Source organism: Rattus rattus, chromosome 8 (assembly GCF_011064425.1).
Source record: "Rattus rattus isolate New Zealand chromosome 8, Rrattus_CSIRO_v1, whole genome shotgun sequence".
Taxonomy (NCBI): Eukaryota; Metazoa; Chordata; class Mammalia; order Rodentia; family Muridae; genus Rattus; species Rattus rattus.
The window spans coordinates 105,002,446-105,020,519 of NC_046161.1; the positions used below are offsets into that span (position 1 = coordinate 105,002,446).

The 18,074-nt window shown below is 51.1% G+C and overlaps 2 protein-coding genes across 4 annotated transcripts in view; both read left to right on the forward strand.

Annotated features, from left to right (window-relative positions):
- Positions 1 to 4,018: 4,018 nt before the first annotated feature.
- Glb1 (galactosidase beta 1) overlaps positions 4,019 to 18,074 on the forward strand; it is a 71,856-nt gene continuing 57,800 nt past the window's right edge. Inside the window, exon 1 of the mRNA XM_032910991.1 lies at positions 4,019 to 4,208. Within this exon, the coding sequence (XP_032766882.1) occupies positions 4,131 to 4,208 (78 nt within the window). The 5' untranslated portion in view covers positions 4,019 to 4,130. The remainder of the gene's footprint in view (positions 4,209 to 18,074) is intronic.
- On the forward strand, positions 4,121 to 9,701 carry Tmppe (transmembrane protein with metallophosphoesterase domain). 3 transcript variants are annotated; one of them, XM_032910995.1, is made up of 2 exons: positions 4,121 to 4,208; positions 7,472 to 9,701. In XM_032910995.1, exon 2 carries the CDS (start codon positions 7,583 to 7,585, stop codon positions 8,927 to 8,929), a length of 1,347 nt encoding a protein of 448 aa, XP_032766886.1. In that variant the 5' UTR covers positions 4,121 to 4,208; positions 7,472 to 7,582; the 3' UTR covers positions 8,930 to 9,701. The 3 variants fall into 3 exon arrangements, with proteins under 3 accessions (XP_032766886.1, XP_032766885.1, XP_032766883.1); XM_032910994.1 differs by lacking the exon at positions 4,121 to 4,208 and adding an exon at positions 4,233 to 4,756; XM_032910992.1 differs by lacking the exon at positions 4,121 to 4,208 and adding an exon at positions 4,233 to 4,494.

The window sequence follows — 18,074 nt, forward strand, 5'->3', positions numbered from 1 at the left end:
TATCGATAGCAACCAGTGCACTGGGGTTGAGACTCGTATCCCACGCAGGGGCAGTGGAGTTCTACCCCGAGAGGCTGGGAGAAGAGGTATTTAAAGGGAGAAACCACAACCTGAGGGGGCAGGGATGGCGTCATAGAATAACAGTGAAAAATCACAAGGAAGAACTCTCTGTCTCCCAAGATTGTTTCCTAGGAGAAGCTGTCTCTTACTTCTCAGATTGTTTAACTTCATGGTCCGCTAGTTCCTAGGAGAAGTTGTTTCCTGCTTCTCAAGATTGTTCTCTAAGATTTATGGTCAGCTAGTTTCTGGGAGAAAGCTGTTGAGCTGGCCAATGTAATTATCCATTCTATAGCCCTAGGAGAGGCTTCTTGGAACATACAATTCTGGGGCCTAACCTGTTTTCTTTTTCTGCTCTAAACTTTGTGTCTAGGGGGGCAACTTTAAAACTTTTATCTTTCAAACACCAGTAACTAGGGAGGAGTACTTGACTGGCTAAGAAGGTCCCTGAGAACCTATAGTAAATGCTATTACCGTTGTTGATGGCTGCACACCAGAACTGGAATGACAAATTGTTATTGCCAGAACACTATACCCTCTGGTTACAGGGCACAGAGACATCAGGGCTGGAGGCTTTCTTCCTGATGGCTGGGGTAGTGGCTATTCCTGGTTGTCAACTTGAATGTATCTGGAATGAACTATAGTCCAGAATTGAAGGGCTCACCTGTGATCCAGATCTTGAGGCTGGAAAACAGTTTCTGACCTGGATCTTAGCATGGAGATCTTGAGGCACAGTGGCCATGAAAACCGTAGGCCACGCCTAAGATAGTACACGCCTTTAATCCCCAGGAGAATAAGGCAAGGACATCTCTGAGTTCAAGGTCAGTCTGAGATAAAGTAAGTCCCAGATCCAGACACATCTTTAATCTGGGCCACACCTTCTGCTGGAGGCCTGCACAAGGACTTTGGGAGAAGGAAGATTCACTGTTCTTCTCCACTTGCATTTACTCGCCAGCACGTCTGTCGAAGCCTACTTCTACAGAAGACCAGCTGCGTGGGACTTCCCATCCAAGCTGACCACTGTTGGGGAGTTGGACTACAGACTAAGTCATCACATTAAATTCCCTCAATATAAACATCCCATAAATTCTGTGACTCTGGAGAACCCTGACTAATACAGCTGGGATAAATAATACCACAGCACTGCACAAGCTGCTAAGGATTGTTGCTGTCAGCCCTGTTCCCCTCTGGATCCACATATCCCATTAGCAAATGTAGTGGCTATTCCTGGTTGTCAACTTGACTGTATCTGGAATGAATTGGAAGGCTCACCCGCGATCCTGATCTTGAGACTGGGAGATACAAATTTCTGATACCTGGATCTTGGTATGGAGATCTTGAGGCAAAGTGGCTATAAATCCCCCAGGAGCTAAAGGCAAGGAGATCTCTAAGTTCAAGATTAGCCTGGGACAAAGCAAGCCCCAGATCCTGGCATGGTGGTGCACACCTTTAATCTGGAACACACCTTCTGCTGGAGGCTTACATAAGGACATTGGAAGAAGTCAGTCAGAGTCTCTCTCTTTTGCCTGCCTGCCTTGTGGGACTGGGCCACCGCTAGACCCCTGGACTACAGACCGTAAGTAATTCCCTTACGATATAGAGACTACCCATAAGTTCTGTGACTCTAGAGAACCCTGACTAAGACACCCACATGTGGGCAATAGTCATTCTAGGTTGACATGACATTCTAGGTAAGCATGACAGTTATGGGTACAACCAACTACTTTTCTGATTCGACGTAAGCGATGTAAGGCCCACTCCAGAAGTGGAAATTCATGTTTGGTACTGTACATCAGGGCAAAGTCCCATGGCTGGCTAGTTTTCAGCCGAGGTCCAGGTTAACTCTTTTCTGGTGTGTGGGTGGAGGTTACTGTGGCGATGAATGGCCGTGAGAATAGGGAGCTGACATTTGGGCATAGTGTCCCAGTGCGCAGAACGGAGTCATACTCACATCCCCCCATCAAACATGGCCGAAGAGGTGGTAGAAAGACGTGGGGAAGGAGTGGAGAATTCTGGGGTCACTATTTCCTTTTCGAACGTTTGAAAGACATGGTCACCATCAGGAAGCGGAAGTCGTTGAGGGGACCACACAGTACCTGAGTCTGGCAGCCATAGAACAAAACAAAGCAGCCAGGTAGGTGTAATGGGGACGGTCACATGTCAATGAAAGGGTCACCAGATTCAGAGTGTCTGGAGTTCCAGACACAAGGCATCTGTGGGCCCTCACTGCTTATGGGCTTGTAGAATGCTGACAGTGTAGGAAGTGGAAGGTTGACTGGGCGGTCAGGACACAGCGACACATTCCTCCTCCATGTGTGGGTGGCACTTGCTCTAGGGCAGCTGCTTTTCAGTCACCCAGTAATTAACCCCAGGACACTCAAACCTTGCCAAGCTGGACTTGGATAGAACCTTTTCTTTTAATGGGACAACAGGCTTTAACAGCAACGGCTTTAATCCTCTGCACCATCTCCCTGGCCCCGAGGAAAACTCATTCTCTCACATTATATCTTGAAGACTGTATTCAACTACTGAAATAGGGTTTGACACCATTGCAGTAGGAGAGAGAGATCTGTCTGGGCCCTAAGCAGAGTATACAATTATGAGCATGTAGACAGTGGTGGGGGAGCGCGGGGGCGGGAGAGGTAATGTGTGGAAAATTACTAAGAGACACGAGGCCTAGAGATGTCTACCTCGGGTGACATGTAGCCCAGGCTACCCTCTTTTTTGTGGCAATCCTCCTGCTTCAGCCTCTGGAGCCTTAATGATTACAAGTGTAAGTCGCCACACGGTGGCCTAGACCACCAAGGACAGAACTAAATGTCATGGACAAAGCAGAGACCCAGGTGAGAAAAAGACAGGAGATCATTTAGAATCTGGTGATAGAATCTGGTGAGGGAGTTAATCTGTCAGTAACACAATTTAACGACACACACGTTCTATTCATCAAAACAGTCTGAGAGTGGACTAGGACGGTCAGAGATGCATAATAAAGGCCCTGTTTTACAGAACAGGCCTGTTCCACTCGAGATCCTGCTTTTTAAAATAAGGAACAGCTTTTACTTAGGATATGTATTTGTATATTATGTCGTGTATATATGTTCGTGTGTGTGTGTGTGTGTGAGTACCCACATGTGTGTGTGTGTGTTCTGTCCTGTCCTGTCCCGTTAGTCAAGGATAAACAGTGAGAAGCAGTCTCAGAAAAACAGAAAAGAAAGGGGTATGGCCCAATGGTAGAGTATTAGCCTAGATTAATGAGGACCTGAGACTCACACGGTGCACGGCAAAGATAAGTGAAATAAATAAATACAATGAGACAATGTCTAAAATAAATAAATATTGTTATTGGTTGCAATTCACTAACGCTGGAAAAAACTTATCTATATTTAAACCAACCTCGACTTAAGCAGAGGTGGTGGCCCATGACTGTAATTCAGCGTCCAGAAGGCAGTAGGCAGGAAGAACAAGAAGTTGACTGAAGGAAGTGCCATTACTCTCATTAAAATTCAGGGCAGTTCAAAAGAACTTGGCCGCAGCTCAGTCACACTTGGAATTTCTCTATAACCTAACACAGTGCTTCTCTAACTTTGCTTGCACTGAAACTTGGAGCTGGGTTCAGGGCTGGGGTGCTGAGTCTGCATTTCCAGGTTTAAGTCGCCTGGTCCGTGGACCTCACCTTGTGTTAGACCACGTGCTAGGGAGAGTTTTAGGGGCTAGGACTACTGCCCGAAGCACTGAGGACTGGCTGTTTTCCTTTTCCATGCTCAGTTCTTTTTGGCAGCCGGGACAGCCTGAAGGGCCCTGTGGCTGGCCAGCCCCTGAGCTTCATCACCGTTCATTCTGAAGATCCGCCCTTCCGGGGGGACTCGCAGATGCTTAGACCACAGCGGCTCCGGAGTCACGTGGCCTGCAGAGGCTGGACCTTCGCTCCCAGCCTAGAGCCTCGGGGTGGGGCGGAGCTGGGGGCGGGTCCTCCTGGGCGGGTCCTGGCAAAGGGTCCTCAGTAACCCCTCGGAGGTGGAGCGGCTGGCCAGAGCGCCCACTGCAGAGTGGAGCGGTCCCATCGCGGCGCCGTCATGCTCCGGGTCCCCCAGTATATGCTGCTCCCGCTCCTGGCGCTCCTGCAGTTGCTGGGCGCTGCGCACAGTTTCTATGTAAGTCTCCGGTGCCACCGCGCGGGGACGCTCCGCCGCTGGGAAGCGGGCAGAGGCCGAGGAAAGCCGCGGCTCTGCAAAGTGGGGATCTGGGTTACCCTCCATCTCCCCTCGGAGCACGCAGGCCGCCGAGGCGCAGGCAGTGGCCGGGCCTCCCGTAGGGGCGGGCCGGACGGGCGGGGCGCGCGTCCTTCCTGGTTGCTGGCGCGCGTGGGTTCCGCTGCGGCTGTCCCCTGCGGACCGACCTGCTTCCCGGTTTGCGCATCGCGGTCCGGGGCTAGCTGAGGTGCGCCTGAGTCTTTCCAGCTTCGGTTTCTGGGGAACGGGGCTCCAGGCTGGTGGCTGCGAGGGGGCTCCGCGGGCAGTGGCGTGGGACGCGATCCTTGCAGAGTTCGGGCTTCACAGAGCGCTCCGGAAGGAGAAAAATGGGGTCAGGAGAGGCTCCTGCAGTGGGGTCACCGGAACATTTGCTTTCCGAGACTTCTCCCTTTTCAAGCGTCCTGTTCACGTTTCTCGCTAAGCCACCTGCTGGCAGCTTTTAGTTTGAGGTGTGCATCGCCTTGTTGGAAGCCTTTTCCTCTTAGGGTTTGGCAGTGCGGGTCGAGGGTGGGAAGAGGCAAACTGCAGCGGGCGAGGTCTGGGTGGCAGGGCAGTGGCTGAGGCGCGTGGGACACGCACCTGGGGAGGCCCGCACGGAACCTGCGAAGAGGACAGGGCGTGGTGGAACGCGGCTCCTACTCTTTTGCACTTTGAGCGAGTCAGCTTGAGGCCCCCGATGGACTGAGTCGGGGTGGGGGGCGGTAAGTTCAAGTACCTGCTAGTAGACTTTGAGCCTGGTAGACGTGTAAAAACTACACTCTTGGAAATGACACACGTTTATCTGAAACCAGAGTTGAAACTTTTTGAAGTTTCTGGAAAAACAGTTGTTGAAAATGCTTTCATTTAAGGAAAAGAAAAATTGAGTGCCGGCTGCTTCATCAGAGCTTGACGTCCTGAGAACCAGTGGGCAGAGGTTCCAACAGGTAGGGTAGAGAGGGCAGAAAGGAACCCATAAATCTTCAGTGTCAGGATGAGCAGAAGTGATAAGGTTTTATGGAGGTCACCGGTTTGATGTTAGTCATCAGGTAAGAAGTAGGAGGTGCCCTGGGAGAGCGCCACCCAGAAAGGCTGCTGCATGATCCTCGGGAAATCTTAGATGGATCTCTCTCCTGGGCATTTAGATTAGAGCCAACGAAAAATTCCAGTCGACTAGCTTTCTGTTATCCTTGTTTGTTTGCATCTGCAACATTAACTCTCAAACTTCAGACCTAGATTAAAAATTAAAATGTGTCTTTTTTTTTTTTTCCTTCTGCTTTTGCTTTCTCAAGACAGGGTTTCTCTTTGAAGCTCTGGTCGTACTGGGACTCACTCTGTAGAGCAGGCTGGCCTGGAAGTCAGAGATCCTCCTGCCTTAAGAAGTAGTAAACCAATTGGACATTAACAAGCAGTACACTTTTTTTTTTTCTTTTTTTTTTCGGAGCTGGGGACCGAACCCAGGGCCTTGCGCTTGCTAGGCAAGCGCTCTACCACTGAGCTAAATCCCCAACCCCAACAAGCAGTACACTTATATGAAGAAGAGTCTCTCAGTTTTTGGCTAGAGCTGTAGTTACTTTAAGAGAAGGGCCGTTTGTTTGTTTTTTTTTATTTTTATGCATATGAGTACACTGACGTTGTCTTCAGACACACCCGAAGAAGGCATCAGATCTCATTACAGATGGTTGTGAGCCACCATTGTGGTTGCTGGGACTTGAACTCAGGACCTTGGGAAGAGCAGTCAGTGCTCTTAACCGCTGAGCCATCTCTCCAGCCTGAGAAGACCTATTCTTTGCTTTTTAATGACAGGCTCTCACGAAGCCTGGGCTGGCCTCAAACTTGCTATTATGTAGTCAGACATAGCCTTGGACTTCTGACGAGCCTGTCTTCACCTCCCGCATGCTGGGAGTACCGGCATGCACCTCTGTGCCCTGTTTCTGTGGTGATGAGGGTGGAACCTGGGCTTTGTCCATGCTAGGTGCCCTACAAACTGAGCTATGTCCCCAGGCGCAGAAGTCAGAGTCTTACATTGCTGTTTGCGGTCTGCAGTCAACTCAGGTTTTGGTGTCTTTGAAAAACTGTATTATGCGCTCACTGGAAGTGTGAAAATGTTTCACGTGTTAATGTTTCCATGTAAGGACATTCACAGTGATGCTTTGCCATTGTCACAACTCCCATGTGAGACTTCCCCCAGGTGACACGCTAACAGCGGATCCTTTGAAATAGTAATTTTCCTATTATTAAAAAACAGAATGGGCCGGAGAGATGGTTCAGAGGCTAAGAGCGCTGTCTGCTCCTCCAGAGGTCCTGGGTTCAATTCCCAGCAACCACATGGTGGCTCGCAGCCATCTATAATGAGATCTGGTGCCCTCTTCTGGCCTGCGGGATACACGCAGGCAGAGTGTTGTAGGCACACGAATAAATCTTTAAAAAGAAATAAAGAAAACAGCCTGGGGAGGTGGGGCAGCTGGCCCACGCCTTTAATCCCAGCACTCAGAGAAGCGGAGGCAGGGGGATCTCTGTGAGTTGGAGGCCAGTCTGGTCTACAGAGCAAGTTCTAGGACAGCCAGGGCTACACAGAGAAACTCTGCCTCAAAAAACGAGAGAGAGGGAGAGGGAGAGGGAGAGGGAGAGGGAGAGAGAGAGGGAGAGAGAGAGAGAGAGAGAGAGAGAGAGAAAGAATGTATGTTTCAGAGGGGCGGTGGGGAGGGAGGGAATGTTTCATGCCCGTTCATTGTGGGGACCCTTTAACCGGCTGAAACACTAAGACAACAGTGGAAACTGAAGCAGGAGATGTGGTTTGGTTGGTAGAACGCCTGCCTAGCATGCATGGAACCTAGGGTCCCATCCTCACATAAAGCTGCATGGTAAAGCCTGGAATCCCAGCACCTGTTTGGTGAAGGCAGGAGGGTTGGAAGTTCAGGGTGTCCTTGGTCACACTGTGAATCCAAGGCCAGCTTGGACTACCCGAGACCTGTCACAAAAGGAAAAGAAAACCGCCCTCGTGTTTCACGTCATGATTGCGGTGTGTTTCAATAAGGAAGCCTGGTGGCTCACTGGTGTTTGAGTGGCTTGGATTTGAGGCAGGTTGGAGCCACGTCTGTGGCCTGTGGTCTTTGGGCTTTGGTCGAGTGGGGACAAGAATGCTCTGATGGTCTATCTATAAAGCTGATGCCAGTTCCTGGTTGCAGGCGGAGCTGACCTGGAAGTCTCTCACTGGCCACAGTCCTTTCTCAGGAAGTCACTTGCCTCCCAGAGTCTTCCAGCACTGAGCTTTGGGGGACTCCTCAGGCGCTGGGAGAATGGCGCTCTTCAGGCAGCTGTCCCTGGGCTCCAAGGCTGCCCTGGCTGCAGCCACGGTCTTCGTGTCCATGATCCTCTCCCGCTCCTTCCTGGCGGAGGCCCTTGAGCTCCAGGCCTGGCGCTGGCTGTTCCGTCTGCAGCTGGCCCTGTTTGTGAACTCGATTCTGCTCATTGGTTCGTCGTATATCTGGCGGAGCACAGTGAGCAACCTCAGCCATCCCCCTGCTGTGGAATCTACCTGTTTCCAGCTTTGGAAGCTGGTTGTCATGACATTTCTGGCCCTGGCACATTCCAGCTTCTTCACCATGCTCTTCTTGGTGGCCGAGGAACCCTACCTGTTTTCCTTAGCAGCCTACTCCTGCCTGGGCGCCTACATCATCATGGTATTCTTCCTTTGCATCTTGAATGCCATGGAGCAGGCCTACCAGTTCTTAGCCTGGCGCAGTGGTAGGGTGGTGGGCAGCCCTAACAAGACAAGGCACCTGGTGCTCAGGCCTGCGCTGGCGGTGGCCGTGACGGCTGTGCTCAGTACCATTGGCCTCCTGAATGCTGCCCAACCCCCGTTGGTGAAAACCGTGGAGGTGCCCATCCACCAGCTGCCCCCTTCGATGAATAACCTCAAGATCGTGCTCCTTTCGGACATTCACTTGGGGCCCACGGTGGGCAGGACCAAGATGGAGATGTTTGTGAGGATGGTGAACAGGCTAGAGCCAGACATCACGGTGATCGTGGGCGACCTCTCCGATTCAGAAGCCTCCATCCTGCGGACGGCGGTCGCTCCTTTGGGTCAGCTCCGTTCCCGTCTCGGCAACTACTTCGTCACGGGTAATCACGAGTACTATACGTCGGACGTCAGCAACTGGTTCACACTGCTGGAATCCTTGCACGTCCGGCCCCTACATAATGAGAATGTCAAGATTTCTTCTGCCTCGGGGGACCCGGACAGTGGAGGAGGAGAGAGAGAATGGGTCTGTTTGGCAGGCGTGGATGACATAGAAGCAGATATCCTTCACTACTCTGGGCACGGCATGGACCTTGACAAGGCTCTGGAAGGCTGCAGCCCGGAACATGCCACCATCTTACTGGCTCATCAGCCTCTGGCTGCCAAGAGAGCCCTCCAGGCTCGGCCAGATATAAACTTGATCCTTTCCGGGCACACTCATGCAGGGCAGATCTTCCCCTGGAATGTCGCGGCCTATCTCCTGAACCCTTTCTTTGCTGGACTTTACCAAGTAGGCAAGGCTACGTTCGTGTATGTTAGCCCGGGTACAGCCTACTATGGGATACCCATGAGGTTGGGGAGCAGGGCAGAAATCACAGAACTCATACTGTGGCGGGCTCCGTAAGCCTGCCCGATGGTCCTGCCTTGCCTTGCCCCGCCCTGGCCTATGACCTTCGTCCATCTCCTGTGCCGTCCTAACCTTGCCAGCCCCCTTTGGCACAGCCTGCTGGGAACACCGATTTGCAGTGAGGCTGCCTGGAAAATTCAGGCTGGCTTAACTCTTTAGATAATGAACCACTTTTGACCGTACACCTGGGGGTCCACTCTGTGCCATATGGTGGAGTGGGCATTTGTTTTCCAGCTGCCGTGGAAATGGGGGTCCTTTTGCAGAGTGTGGGATGGCGGGGAAGGGCACTTCTTGACCAAACTCAGGGAGGGGCAGGAACACTTGTCTCCTGTGGGTTTAGCTATGGTTAGGGTGGGCTCTGGAATCATTTGATAGTTGGTTTGGGCATGGGCCGTGTTGAGAGGCGAGTATCCCTTTCCTCCATGTCCATGAAGGTTACCTTTATTGAGGACATCGGCAAACCCCATTGGATCATGGGGGCACTTCTTGTCTGTACCTTGAGGGGTCCTGATTACTGTACAGAGTAGTTGGGCCAGAATGGCTAGAAAAATGAGTCATGGGGACTGTGGTAAGGGACGACTGCGGTCCCTTAGGGACTTAGCAGTTCTGAGTCCCTGGTTCTTTGTAGTTTTTGGGTGAGATAATTAAGGACAGGCTGCTTCTGTGTTTGGGGGTGAGGAAGGACACTGGATGTGATGAGGTATCTTTAAAACACCACAGTGACAAATACTTTCTTAGGAGGTGCTCAACAACAGGTTCTAACTCTGTGCGAAGGGAGTTCATTCTGCAGCCCGATGGTTTGATATCTTTAGAGGTTACAGCGGATTCGGGATTCTGTATGCAGATAAACAAGACCCTAGAGTCCCACGTTCCCCTCAAAGGGCCTTGCTTGTTTGAGGCACTTTGTTCGAGCGAGGCAGGTTCAGTTCACTCACAGCTAGATGAGGGGGTCCCTCTAAGAGTCACTGCAGGAGGCCATCTTTAATAACCATTGAGGTTAGCACCTCCTACCCATCAGGCCAGGTTTGGGTCTGAGATTTTGGTGAGAAGCTGGGGTTTCTCGTCTACCCATAGGAAAGTTGAAGCTGCCCCAGGTCTGACCCAGCTCTGCCCTTGCAGGTTGCCCTAGGCCCTGGAAAGACAGGGTCTGTCTTACCTGCTTGGGGGAATTCTAACCCATACCTTGGCCTCTGGTCACAGAAGCATAGGGTCATTCGCAGGGCTTCTAGACCCACAAGAAACAAAGCGCTCTCTTGTGCAGTGTCAGTTTGTCGGTCTAGTCTTTCTTTGCCAGGGGCAAGAGAGACATTGCCCTTTGCAGAGCCGAGAGCTAGCTGGGCTTAGGAAGAGGCTCTACTGAGATGTGTTTAAGAACATCTGGGAGGCTGAGAGTCCTCTGTCTGGAATGGCTCTTCCTGCTGCTTGTGAGAGAGGCTTGAGACCTGACAGTGGCAAGTCCTCCTAGATTCTTAGCTTCCGTCATCCCAGAAATGGCCGTACTTCCTGAATCTACCTCAAGGCTGCTGTGCTGAGAGAACGCTAAGCCCGTCCGTACCCACGGTGGGCACGCACTGTAATGTTCGTTAATCAGTGCACCAAGACCTGCCAGGGAGCATTGCCAAGCAAAAGTGCCTAGAGAGCCAACCCGGGGGACTGCCGATGGCTGGCCTGCTGCCCTCCAGCACAGCCCAGATGTACATGTGATACTAAGAGCCACCTTCCTGGCAAGTGTCTCGAGTTTCCTATGCACTCTCTGCTTCCGTAAATGGAGGATTCTTCACCTTTTTGTCCTTCTGGTGTGATGCTGTCTAGTGGGTCCAGGAGGTTACTGACTCATTCTTGTCTCCCATCCCAGTATTGGCAGGGCGCCATCTGGTCCCCGAATGAATGAATGAATGAATGAATGAATGAATGAAGCAAACATACCTGTAATTCCCAGCACTCAGTAGATAGAGACAGGAAAGTTGGGAGTTCAAAGCTCGTAGTGAGTTTGCGACCATCCTGGGTTACGTGAGATCCTGTCTTGGGGGGTGAGTGGTGGGAGGGGGGGAAGGAGAGAGAGAAATAGCTTTGCCTAGATACTGTGATGGTCTCATTCCCCTCCCACCCCAGAGAGGATTTCAATGCACTGGGCTAATCTGTAGTTGGGATTCTAGGAGAAGCCACAACTCAGCACCTTGTCCCCCGAGACCTCCTCTCGCAAACTGCAACCCCTCCAACCTCACGAAGGCCTTTAATCCATGTCCTCCATTTCTGCTGTCAACCCTCTTGGGGTCACGACTGCCCTTTCTATCCTCAGCTTTGGATTTCAGCAGACGGAGTCAATGCCTTCTCAGTGCAATCCTCTAGGCTACTGGTGGCCTTCGACTCCTGCCATTTCTATTCTTCCTCGTTTTCTGGTTCTTTCTCTTCGGGGCATTAGACCCATCCTGGTCTCGTTTTGATACGGTCGTCTTGTGACCTGTGTGCACATCTGCTCTTCTGGCTTTCGGGTGTTTTCTTTTTTCTTTCTTTTTTTTTTTTTGAAGCGGGGTCTTGCTTTGTACACCAGTTGGCCTTCAACTTGCAGTTATCCTCCTGCCTCTGCCTCCCAAGAGCTGGATGCCAGCATGCGTCACCACAGCTGGCTCCTTCGTCCTCTCTGAACTCTGCTTTGCCAAATGCTTTTCTATTAACAGACAGGGGCTGGGTTGCCACTCGGTTGAGAGAGAACTTGCCTTGCAAGTGTGAGGCTCTGGGTTCGATCTCGGGACGTCAGAGAAAGGAAAAAACAGTGGTGAGGGACAGTCGGGTGGCTCAGCAGGCCGCCTCACAAGCCTCCCTTCAGCTCCATCTCCGAAACCCATGGTGGAAGGATAGAACGCCACAGAGCTGTTCTCCGACCTCCCCCCATGGACTCCGTGCCACACCTCTGCACAGCACATAATGCTTATATAAATAAAATTGTCTAACGAGATGGTACTGCCTGTTCTTCTGAAGGTCTTCTATCCTAATAAAGGGAAGAGCGATGCCGTGTTCGTGTCAGGTCCTCTCTTCTCGATCCCTCTTACACTGCTTTACCTTCAGCCTTCAGGGCGTGCGTGTTAGCACGCAGTGTTCACCGCGTTTCCTCCTTGACAGTCTCAGGGCCGCACCCTAGGCACTGCCGGTGCTGCCAGGCCCACCCTCTTCAGGTCACTTTTATTTCTGTGGTTCAGTTGCACTGCACCCCCTTTCCCTTCTGAACTGAGCTGTTGTGTAAAGGTCCGTCCGTTGTGTTTTTAGCCAAATGTCTATTTTGCTTACTCTTGCGCTGTTTTCTTCTGCTCCCTGTTCCAGTAGTCTCTCTCTTCTCTTCTCTTTTTTGTGTTTGGAGACAGGGTCTCAGTATGTAGCCCTGGCTAGCCTGGAGCTCACTACATAGACCAGGCTGGCCTAAAAGTCCAGGAGATCTGCCTGCCTCCCCGTGCTCAGTTCTTTAATTTCTTGAGGAAATGTCTCTTTACAGTTTGATCTTCGTATGAGTCAAAGCCTGACAAGTTCCGTGTGTCTTGAGGACCACTTCTCTTTAATTCTGTGACATTCCTCTTACTCATGTAAACGTGGACACACCCGAAAAAGTTAAGGGAGCTGGAGAGATGGCTCAGCGGTTAAGAGCACTGCTCTTCCAGAGGTCCTGAGCTCAGTTCCCAGCAACCTCATGGTGGCTCACAACCATCTGTCATGGGAACTGATGCCCTCTTCTGGTGTGTCTGAAGATGGTGACAGTGTACCCACATACGTTAAAAAAAAAAGTTAAACAAAAATAATTGAGGATATCTTTATTTAAGGTATATTTTGAAAGAGGGGTGTGTGTGTGCGTGTGCGTGTGCGTGTGCGTGTGCGTGTGCGTGTGTGTGTGTGTGTGTGTGTGTGTAGTACTAATATGGAGGTCAGAGGACAGGTCCTCTTCTTCCTGTGTTTCAGAGGTGAGAAAATGTTCTTGACACAAGACACATGAGCAAGATGAGTGAGCATGGGTGTGTGGTATCCACAGATCTGCCCCCGGGGCATCATCATGGAGAACCTCAATTGCTTTGCTTCACCAGCCTGTTGGAAATGAGGTCCTGGCCACAGCAGCCTCTGGACTTCCGGCCACCTGAAATTACTCTTGGCTTTCTCTCCATGTATGACCTTAAGGGCCATTAGTGAGCATTGCCCTCCCTCCCACTCCCCCGCTTTCCATAGCCCTGAGCTGCTAGTGAAACAGCTGGGTTCTTCCCCGCCGGGGTGAGTTGGCAGGGCTCCTGGAGGGTGAGTAGGGACCCATTGGATTGGAACTTCTCAGCTTTCTCCCAGAAGACTTGGAGACCGAGGTCTGGCTTGATCAGCTCATTCACAATGACCCTTAACCTGTGATGTCACCAAGCTGCTTTTACTAAGTCCAGGGATGTGCATGGGGGATGCAGATATATTTATTTTTAGCACTGAGGACTAGAACTCCTGGGGGAGATGTTCAGGTTGCTCAAGTGACGCTCAATTCTGTGTTACAGTTAGTGGGGGTTTTTGTTGTTGTTTTCTTAAAGATGCTTGCAACTGAAGAAATCACACTGAATTGGACCCCTGATGAGTCCATCTAAGGGTGTTTTGTATGTGCTGATTTGGTTTTTCTTAAACCTCCAGTATGATATGCAGTGTGTGTATAGTGGGGGTGGGGACTCCAGGCGACCTGAACATCCATTATGGCTGTGCTTAGGACTGTGTTTTGTTTTGTGTTCCTGTGGCTATGCACTTTGTAAATACACCGATGCTACTCCACCCTGCAAGTGTGAAATAAAGTTTTCTCTCTTCGTGATCACTTTTTGGTGTCCATTCGTTCGGAAGGGATTGAGTCATACCCTGGGCAAATTTGCGGGTCTTTTTCCTTTAATTACTAGAAGCTAGCTTCTTGTCTTTCCTTGTCTTTTGCTTTCTTCCTCTTCCCTCACCTCCCTCCCTTTTTTCACTCCTGTTTCCCTCTTCTCTCTTCTCCCTTCTTTCCCTTCTGCTTCCTCTTCTCTTTTAAAGAAATTATTATTTATGATTATTAATTTGCACATGTGTGTGCCTATGTGAGTTTATGTGCACTGTGTGCAGTAGCCCATGGAGGCCAGCAGAGGGCATCAGGTCCTCTAGAGCTGGAGTTACGGGTGGCCGTGAGCTGCCTAACCTAGGTGATAAGAACTGAACAGAGGGGGGACTGGAAAGATGGCTCAGCGGTTAAGAGCACTGAGTGCTCTCCCAGGTCCTGAGTTCAAATCCCAGCAACCACATGGTGGCTCAGTACCATCTGTAATGGGAACTGATGCCCTCTTCTGGTGTGTCTGAAGACGGCGACACTGTACTCATATACATCAGATGGAATTCGATAAAGATGACCTTTAAACCTTGATGGAAGGAGATTCTTCCAGGAGCGTGGTCTCCGGGTTTTTCTTGAGGAAGAGATGATGAGTATCCAATTCTGGAACTTTCACTGCACTCATAAAAGCCCTTGTGTGTGGTGAGGGTTCTGCTGGCTGCTTGGTTCCAGCTTGCGTTCAAACCAGGGAAATAATGGTAGGATTGCTCTACCTCTGGGATCCACTGTGTGAGGGACTTGGACCTTCTTGGGAGTGACAAAGGAGAAAGATGATCTGTGACATTTCATAGTATCAGTGTTGGCTAAGACTGAGCTGTACCAATGGCCTGTACGCACCTCTCTGCAGGTAGGTACCCCAAGTCCCATTGTTGAGGGCTTTGGGAGCGGCTAGCTATTGCTTGGCAAGCGGTTACACTATGGGGTCCTTCCTTCAGGAGATACTCACCGCCCCCTTTAACCAGTGTGGCAGCAAACTGACTCAGAGCTGGAGGTTGGAAAGAGGCACCTCAGCTTTCTCTCGGCCCTCTCAGCACACGGGGATTCTATTGCCTAGGACAATGAGGGAATTGTGTCTCCCAGTTTTGGATTATCACAGTGGTCGATAATGCCAGGATGTCACCAACTCCAGCGATGAGGGCCCAGTGTCATGGTGGTATCTTTTGTCCTCTGGCATCTACTGAGGACTACTAAGGTTACCAAAGCTTTTCTCCCTGACTGAACGTGCATCCTCTGGGCCTCCTGAGGTATACGGTTTATAGGGTCAGACAGTGGTTTCTCTCAGGTGCGTCTTTACATTAGTTACTCCCTCCCTGAACAAACACTCCATTGCTCCCTCAGTCATAGGCAGCCCTTCCTGCAGACTAGTGTCATGTTTGTTCCCAAGAAACTATTCCATGAGCTTAGGTATTCGAGCTGACACCAAGGTGATAGTTCCTGAGTCAGGCCAGATACCCCATCCCGCTGTCCTCTCCCAGGACACTGTTCTTTGTTTCCTCTAGGTCCATCCCAGTGTCCCACCATGGTTAAACCTTCAACCTTGCGTTTCTGGTAGGAGATGAGGGTCTCTGTAGAAACCGTTACAGACATTCGTGCCACTCAAAGAATCCCCCGGGTGGCCTAAACCTGTCAGTCCCTCTCTTCAGAGCTTCCGAACCTGCTAGCCAAGACAGACAGCCCTGGTCTGTCCAGTTCCTGGTAAACCAAAAGTGCTAAGTCACGTGGCAACTCCCGCATGAGGAGAGTGTTCAACAGGTACTGCGCTTGCTGTGCAAGAACTCAGGGAAAGGAAGAGAGAGAGAATGGACTCCACATGGTCCTCTGATCTCTGCATGTGCACTGTGGGACACGTACAACGCCAAGCATGCTACACACGTGTGTGAGCACACACACTTACACAATGCTCTCATACACACTCATGCACACTTACAGACATGCACACTCATACACGTGCACACTAAAGCTAATTTAAACTTGCCAAATCCTGTCCCCCTTAACCTGGACCTCTTCTGTATCTAGTGAAGGTGAGGAACGTGGCATACATTTTGGAGTGTCCTTGCTCGCCCATTGAACACTAGCTGTAGGGTCACCTCCAAAAACTCCAGATGCTGGCCCACAGCCCATGTGTAGGTCTTTGTTTCATTTCTCACTGCCCTGACAAACCTAAGGGTCCTTGGATTGTGGTGCGGAGGTGCAGTCCAGCGAGATGGGGCAGGACTGTGAGGCAGACAGCTGATCACATTGGGTCCAGGGTGGAAAGACAGAAATGAGTACTGATACTAGGCCTAGTTTCTTTTCTTCAGCCGTAGCTCCCAACCCATGCATAGTAACGCCCACAATCAGAGTAGGTCTCCCACCACCATTTAAAACTCCCCGGGAATTCCCTCACAGATACCTTTGTCTTAGTCACTGTTCTGTTGCCATGAAGAGACGCCATGACCAAAGCAACTTCTAAAATATTTAATTGCAGGGCTTACTTAGAGTTTTAGAGTCCATGATTATGGCAGGGTGCCAGGGAGTGGGGTGGGGAGCGTTGCAGCTGGCAGAAGGACATGGTGCCAGGGCAGAAGCTGAGCCCCAAGCACGAGGCAGAGAGAGGTAATTAGGAATGGCTCGGGCTCTAGAAACCCTTGAAGGTGGACTGGAGAGATGGCTCAGAGCACTGACTGTTCTTCCAGAGGTCCTGAGTTCAAATCCCAGCAACCACATGGTGGCTCACAACCATCTGTAATGGAATCTGATGCCCTCTTCTGGTGTGTCTGAAGAGAACGATAGTGTACTCATATACATGATGTAAATCTTTAAAAAAAAAAAAAAAACCTCGAAAGCCACACCCCCCGTGACACACCTCCTCTAACAAGGCCACACCTCCCCATCCTTTCTAAAGAGTTCTACCAGCTGGGGACCAAGCATTCAAATATACGAGGGCATGGGGACCACTCTCAACCACTACACTTAGCCGTCCGTCTCTGTTCTTGGAGACAGTCAAAGTTACTCGTCACCGTAGGCCGTTCCTGGTACCACTTGCCTTAATTTAGGACCCTCTGGAAACAGAACCTGAAACAAAGGCTTGGGGGCAGGTGGCTTGAGAATCCAAATGATCACAGGAACGAGGGGGAGGAGGGGAGACCTGCGAATATACACCTCATTTTCTAGCCCATACTGTGGCAATCAGCCAGTCTGCGGTTTAGGATTAAGCTTCTGTAAGTCCTTGTTAACTGCACTCTGCAGTCTTGGATCTGTGTGCCACGTTCTTCAGCCCCGTGGCACCTGTGACTAATTCCTATAGACCAGGGATGAGCTTTCCAGAACCATCCTCTGCTCAGTTTCAGCCTCGGAAGCAATAAAGGAGCAGGTGTGGTGTCTTTCACTACAGCGCCCGTGGTAAGTGCCTGGAAAGTGGTCCTGAGCCGTCATTGATTTGACCTTAGTGGTACCGCGAAGAAGCAGAGAATTAGACCTGAGATGGAGACACTAGCGATCCGTCTGACGGATCAGGGGAGGCTCCGCTCCCGAGCGGATATCGACCTCGTGTGAACCAGGACTCAGCACTCCCGCAGTTGTTGCCAGATGTTTCTGTTCCAGAGTTGCTGCGGGCTAGGAGGCTGGTGGAACCTGGCTCCTCACCACCCCCCCCCCCCAAAACTTCCAGGCGCACGTGCCAACTCCGGCTTCCCCGTAACCCTGGTTTGGAGGGTGTCTGCTGCCCCTTGCTACCTGCCTTCGTCCACCAGGGTGCAGTGTTCCACGCTGCTTAACAGCTCTGATGGGAATCCCAAACTGGGTTCCTTTCTTTGACCTTTCAGCCGGTGAAGGTGTATACCGGGCGTGTTGGAGTTTACTGTGCTGGGTGCGATGCCCTGTTCTCTGTCCCTGAGATAGGTGCTGATTTACGTCCCCCCCCCCCCGGGCCCCATTCAGTTCGACCCTACGACTTCAAGAATACGGTTCCAGGGGTTGGGGATTTGGCTCAGTGGTAGAGCGCCTAGCAAGCGCAAGGCCCTGGCTTCAGTCCTCAGCTCCGAAGGGGGTTGGGAGGGGGCAGAGATAAAATAACAAAAAGAATACCGTTTGAAAGTTCCTTTCCTCTGATTCCCCGGCGGTTATGGATGAGAGATGGGGACGGAGAGGACACTTGCCCAGGTCACTCTGGGACTCAGAGCAGCAGTTAGGATGGGGACCCATGGGTCTATTGCTTCGTGCGTTCGAGACAGGCAATCCTGTAGCACAGGCTGGCCTCAAATTCTGAATGTAGCTAAGGATCGCCTTGGATTTCTGACCCTCGTTCCT